Genomic DNA, 5,909 nt, shown 5'->3' with positions numbered 1-5,909 from the left:
GAAAATGGGTCATGCAACAGGACATTGATCTCAAGAACAGCAGCCAATTTCAGAATGACTGGGAAAAAAAAAATCAAGGTGATGCAGTGTCCCAGTTAAAGTCCAGCTCTCAACCTGATTGAGATGCTGTGCAGGGACCATGAGAGCTGTGCATAAATTGATGCCAGCAAACCTCATTGAACTGAAGCAACACTGTAAAGAAGGGTGGGCCAAAATTCCTCCACAATGATGTGAGACAGTCATTCAGAAAACTCTTATTTCAAATTATTCCTGATAAAGGGGGTCCTACAAACTCCTGAAAAATGGGGTGTTTGTTTTTCACCCACTGGTTTTGCATTTTGACCAGTCTTATTAAATAAATAATGTGTAACTTTAGATGACACCTTGATATGAAAACTGTAGAATTGAAAGAGGGTAAACGTCCTTTTTAATATAATATTAATAGCACATCTCATATCACCTCAGTGTGGAACATACCTGCTGACAGCAGAATTTGTAGAATAGTGTCCAACAGTATAATAACACCAGGGATAGACTCGGCTACTTGTGTTTTTGCGCCCCCCATCTCACCTACATCTGTCACTCTAAATAATCTTTAGAGTGCTTTGTAAATAAATTCAAAGTCATTTTAAATGACAAGGAGGTTGCTGCATGAGACTGTACATTTGTTTTATGTTTATCTAGCTTTGAAGTTTATCATTTTGGTTTGCATTTATGTATTTCTGTATGCATACTGTGTATTATCAAGTAAACATTGCTCACTGAACTCCTGTGCATCCTGGCTAGGACACTTTCATAAGGAATTGGAGAGTCAGATGTCCCTGGTTTAATAAAGAATAACTACATAAAATTGTACCGACTTTAAGGAGTGACCGGAAACTACAATACTTCAGCTAAAAAGACAAATATAATAACACTTTACTGGCACAAAGCCATGCTGCTAATCAGATTTAGCTTTTTCAATGCTGGTGAATTAAAGCGCATCTCAAACATATACAAAGACATAATTTCATCTTTATTAAGGCAATAAATTTTCACTGAGGGTTACAATAAGGCTGTTGCCTTAGCAGAGTAGTTTAAATAAACAGTGTGCATCTGGAATCAATTATTTTCTCACAAGATGTTTCTGAACATTAAAAAAAAATCAACCAGCCACATTTTAGAGTTTGAGTCGACTTCTGTTAATCTTCACATAGACTTCCTGTGGCTGTGAATCTCACTGGAACCTCTTGAGGAAGTCCTGGTACGTCTGCCTGTGAGCAGATGCGGCAGGAACAAAATGACCACCAGGATGAATGAGGACCTGAGGGTCTTGGAAGGAGGGGAGGAGCTCCCTGCTCATCTTATCAGGGATCACTCTGTCCTCCAGTCCAAACACATGCAGGGAGGGCACCTGGATGGGAGAGTTGTAAAACTTCTGGTGTTGCGTACATGCGCTGCGGAAACCGGCGACGATGATGGCAAAGCGAAAGTCGAACGTCGGCTCCAGTTTTTGCTCCTGAATTGAGCACAGCATGGCGACGAAAGCAGCCCCCTGGCTGAAGCCCAGGATGCCATCAAATGGACCCTGGTCCTTCACAGCTTCTCTCACAGCTGTCACGCTCTCGTCAAGCCCCAGGCTTTCTTCACACTGCTGCTGAGCGTTGAAACTCCGAGCCTTGATGTCAGAAAACCACCAACCCCTGGGGTCCTCATCACCTCCAGACTCAGGAGCTGAATCATTCTGTTTATCTGCAACTTCTGAAAGGACAGAAGAGGAAAGTGGCTACTTTCAAAGGAAGGCAACAGAGATTTGGGGTTGATGCAGATGCTGATATTTTTGTGGGTATTTGTTTCTACTTTTATAGTCTCTCAGTTCTTCTTCAAAACATCTTTGAACATTTAGCGAGCACTAAATTGATGTGACATAATAACTCGGGCCAATGCAACAGGCTGACAGCAGACAACAAAACAGCGACTAACAGTGATATCTGGCACATATATTAGATTACATAAAACCAGGAAGGTATGTTCAGATTAAAGAAACATAAAAATTAGTTTTCAGACAACCTGTCCTGAGTTTTCAGCCAAATTCCACAGATGACCTGGTCAACAGTGGAATTTGACCTGTGGAATTTAAAATGAGAGCATAGAACAGGTAAAAAACTCTGATCAGATATAGATCAGTTATATATGCACCTATCGTAAAATCCTGTGTGAAAGTCTCAAGCCACCTCTCATTTCTTTATATTTTACTTCCAAGCAGCCAGACTTGTATATTTTTAAGTGGTCTCAAGTAATAGTTCTCCAGGCTTTCTGAAGGTCTTGCTGCAACATATTACTAAACGGCCCAGCCCTAAATTTCCTGTTATGCAAAAGTGAGCATCCTGAATATGGATGACAAAACACAACAATATGGTTGTATCTGAAAAATAACAAACTAATATAAATAAATCATTAACACATATCTAAACCAGCATTTAATTTAAAACCAATACTATAATGTTAAGTATTTGAATTATTGCCTGAAAGAATATACATACCCGTGTCAATTACTCATAAAATACATACTGATATAATATTCTGTACTGTGAGTCACCCCTTATTTCTTTGTTTTGCTCTCAAGAAGCCACACATTCTTGTCATTTTTAAAGCGGTCTTGAGCAATAGTTCTCCAGTTCTTATGAATCATTCAAGAATAAAAACAGGCACCTAACTCAAGAGATGAACCAGTGTTATATCGACACATATGAAAACAATTTTAAATTGTATCTTTAGGCACTTTGTCAGAAGAAAACACAATTTCTTTAGGTGAATTTTTGAAAAATGCCAAAGACAACAATGTTTGACAGAAATAAAAATTGTATTTTTTCACCGACAAGGTGATTTCTGAAGTGCCATCTAATCTAAAAGTTATCATGATGTGCACTGCGTCCTTAAAAATTTAGAGGAAACTAGACAAGTGGAGAACAAAAGAAGCACCAGGACTTAATAAAAAAATATCTACAGCAGTAAACAGTACCTAAAAGATCCAACAGAAACTCTTCAGTTGATCAATCTTCCCTCTAGCACCTTGAAGTGACTGTTGTTGTGATTTGGCACTATATAAATAAACCTGAGTTGAACTGAATTATTGGTTACTGTAGCCTTATTAGAAATGTTTTCAGGAGTTCTTAGAAAGGGAAACAGGGAGAAACGACTGAGGTATGGCAAATCACACAAGAACTGGACTGAAAATGAATGGCAACAGGTCATATAGAGTGATGAATCCAAACTTTTGGTTCAATTAGACATCAGTATATAAAGAGGTGGTCAAGAGAGAGGTGCAACAATGTGTGTCTTTAGCCATCTCTAAAACATGGTGGAGGCTGTGTCATTGTTTCGGGCTATATTTTAGCTGTCTTGTTAAAACTCAGTAGAATTTTAACCACACCAAATATGGCCATAGCAAACATTGAGTTTAAAGCATGTTAGAACTGAACAAACTCTGCTTTTGCCTCATATTCTGTTTTTCCATGTCTCCTTGCACACTTGCACGTTTCAATAAATCACTGCACCCAATATCTCATTTTCGTAGAAAAACTTGAATGAGAGATAGCCCAAATATTTACACAATTTACTTTAACTGGGTAATAACAACTATTCCTTAATAATTATTAAGTTCTATTAACACACAGTTAGCTATAGGCTCAGCAACAGGTGTTGGTGACCCACCTTCCGTGTTAGCTTGCTGCACACTGAGGGGTGCACTCACGTAAACCAGCTCTACGTGTTTTTTCAGCAGCTTCCGCAGAGCCCCAGTCTTCTCACGGAACGAGGTGGCGTTCTGACGGTATCCATGGATACACAAGACCCGGAGAGGTGCCATGGACAAGTCAGCCGAGCTAACTTGGCTAAAGCTAGCCCGAGAAGTTAGTTTCACTTACGGGGTCTGAGGATATTGACGTGGCTGATAAATATATGACAATAATACGCCACGATCTTATAGCTTAACCACTGTAACTCGTCTGCTGAAATACACAGCCAGGAGAAAACAGTTAATCAGTTGTTGAAATCAATCAAATGTAATAAATAGCTACAGTATTCACGAGCGTAGTCAGAGCAGGAAGGAATGATTATTACTTCCGTTTAGTCTTTTCAAAATATGACTCTTCATAGTAACCAATGGGATTTTTCTAAGAAATAATAAACAAACAACTAATGATAATACATAAACAAACAAACAAATAGCTTTTTAAGTTGAAAGTTTAGCAAAAACACACTTACTCTGTCACAAACTACATATATATTATCCACAACTTTATGTTATATCGTCACATTAGTTATTTTCATAACTTTTCAGAGGTGGTATGGTACCATCTAAAGGTTTTTGAAAATACAATCATGGGGTGAATGCTATAGATAACTGAAATAACAAAAAGAAGAGCTAACCTAGGAAAAAACTGCATATGGAAATTCCTATGAGAATTTGTACTGAAGATTCTGAAAAAAAGAATACTGTTCATGCATAACTAGGTAGTATTTGCCACTTTTTAGAGCATCTGTATGAAGATAGAAGATCGTGCTGTTAAAGGGATAATAAGTGATGAAGAGTGGTCATGTTTTTTTTTCAAAATTCTCTAAACTAATGCACCTGAAAACAAGGCCTGAAGTGCATAAGCACCTGCAAAAAGCAGGTAGGACAGAGAGGAAAAAGCATCACCTGGAAGTATTTTCCAGTTCAAACGAGTGTTTCATTATCATATAATTTTGTTGATCTAATGATGGTAATCATATCTTACTACGTCAATATTAAATATATTATGTTAGAGTCTAAAATGCTTTGTATAGACTGAATATATTACATTATTACAGTGACTGTAGTGACTAATGCTTTCATAGCCCATCAGATCACCCTTTCTCTCCCTCTTACTCCCTGCCTGCTTTGCTCTCCTTTGGTAGGAAATGATTTCTGATGCATACTGATGACACTTCAATTTACCACCAGCTCCCTGGTTTCTGTGTGTTGACTTCTCGTGACTTGAAGAGTTAAGTCACATGGTCAGGGATTTAGGGTTTAGGAAAAAAAGAATGCTAGGTCACCATTAAATGCTACTTTCATCCCTTTTAAAATTGCACATTAATTAATTGCATTGATTAATGCAAAAGTGTTGACAGTCAACTCTGATAAGTCAAGGCAACAAACGTTGTCTTCTTAGATGCTGTTTTTTCTGTGCTGGTCAATGGCCACTATCATTCAGCACTAGATATTCTCCTTTTGCACGACTGATCAGTTCTTAGGCAAAAAGTTAAATCATAAGACCTTTTATATTAATTTATGGATCTTAAAAGCAGAAAATTACACACCTTTTAAATTTTGTGAGGTGAATTGCAAAAATTCTAAGAGCTGCCTAGAGTAAATTGTGGGAGCCCGACTCCTAAAGACACAATGAGAATTTCTTTTGCTGCAATGTCTCGAGCAGCTACTGTAAAAGTCAAGAAATTTGTGAGAACTGCAAAAACACAAAATAACAGCAAAGAATTTCAGCACAGATAAAAGTGAAATTCAAATGTGAGACTGCAGGAAGCCTGCTTATCAGAACATCTTTGAACTCCAGTGGCAGTACCATTCTCCCAAAGGACTCTGTCAAAAATTCTGGCATTGTCTTTGATCCCGAGTCTCCTTTGACAAAAAATATGAAAGCACCCCCCACCCCCCTCCACACACACACACACTCGCTCCAGAGTGATAGCTGCCATTTAGCTGGTCTTCTTAAGGGTTCACGGATGGCCCAAAGCAGTGATGAACATATTCAAGGTAATAATTTAATCCAGTTTTCCCAGTGGAGAGGCATTATTTAATTACCTACTGATTTCTTGAATCCCTAGACAACCAAAACACAAATAATGTGTCCTTTCTTATTAATTTATCACTGCTACTTTTAATTAGT

General features: G+C 38.0%; 1 protein-coding gene across 1 annotated transcript; it reads right to left on the bottom strand.

Moving 5' to 3' along the window:
• Nucleotides 1-1,151: 1,151 nt before the first annotated feature.
• Nucleotides 1,152-4,071, bottom strand: ovca2 (OVCA2 serine hydrolase domain containing). Its single transcript, XM_085363856.1, has 2 exons — nucleotides 3,694-4,071; nucleotides 1,152-1,740 (listed from the first exon to the last, which is right to left on the bottom strand). The coding sequence occupies exons 1-2, from the start codon at nucleotides 3,845-3,847 to the stop codon at nucleotides 1,217-1,219; spliced, it is 678 nt and encodes a 225-aa protein (XP_085219982.1). The 5' UTR covers nucleotides 3,848-4,071; the 3' UTR covers nucleotides 1,152-1,216.
• Between the last annotated feature and the right edge of the window lie 1,838 nt (nucleotides 4,072-5,909).

The sequence above is a fragment of the Diplotaxodon limnothrissa genome, linkage group LG10, assembly GCF_057381915.1.
Source record: "Diplotaxodon limnothrissa isolate DT_005_m linkage group LG10, D_limnothrissa_male_GT1.1, whole genome shotgun sequence".
NCBI lineage: Eukaryota > Metazoa > Chordata > Actinopteri > Cichliformes > Cichlidae > Diplotaxodon > Diplotaxodon limnothrissa.
This window is presented reverse-complemented; position numbering and strand designations above follow the sequence as displayed.

What these genes read in the sequence shown, in the direction of transcription:
- ovca2 (XM_085363856.1), bottom strand. Translation starts at nt 3,847, where the DNA reads ATGGCACCTCTCCGGGTCTTGTGTATCCATGGATACCGTCAGAACGCC. An exon ending in GCAGCAAGCTAACACGGAAG is followed by an intron (nt 1,741 to 3,693) that starts GTGGGTCACCAA and finishes CTGTCCTTTCAG; the next exon opens with AAGTTGCAGATAAACAGAAT.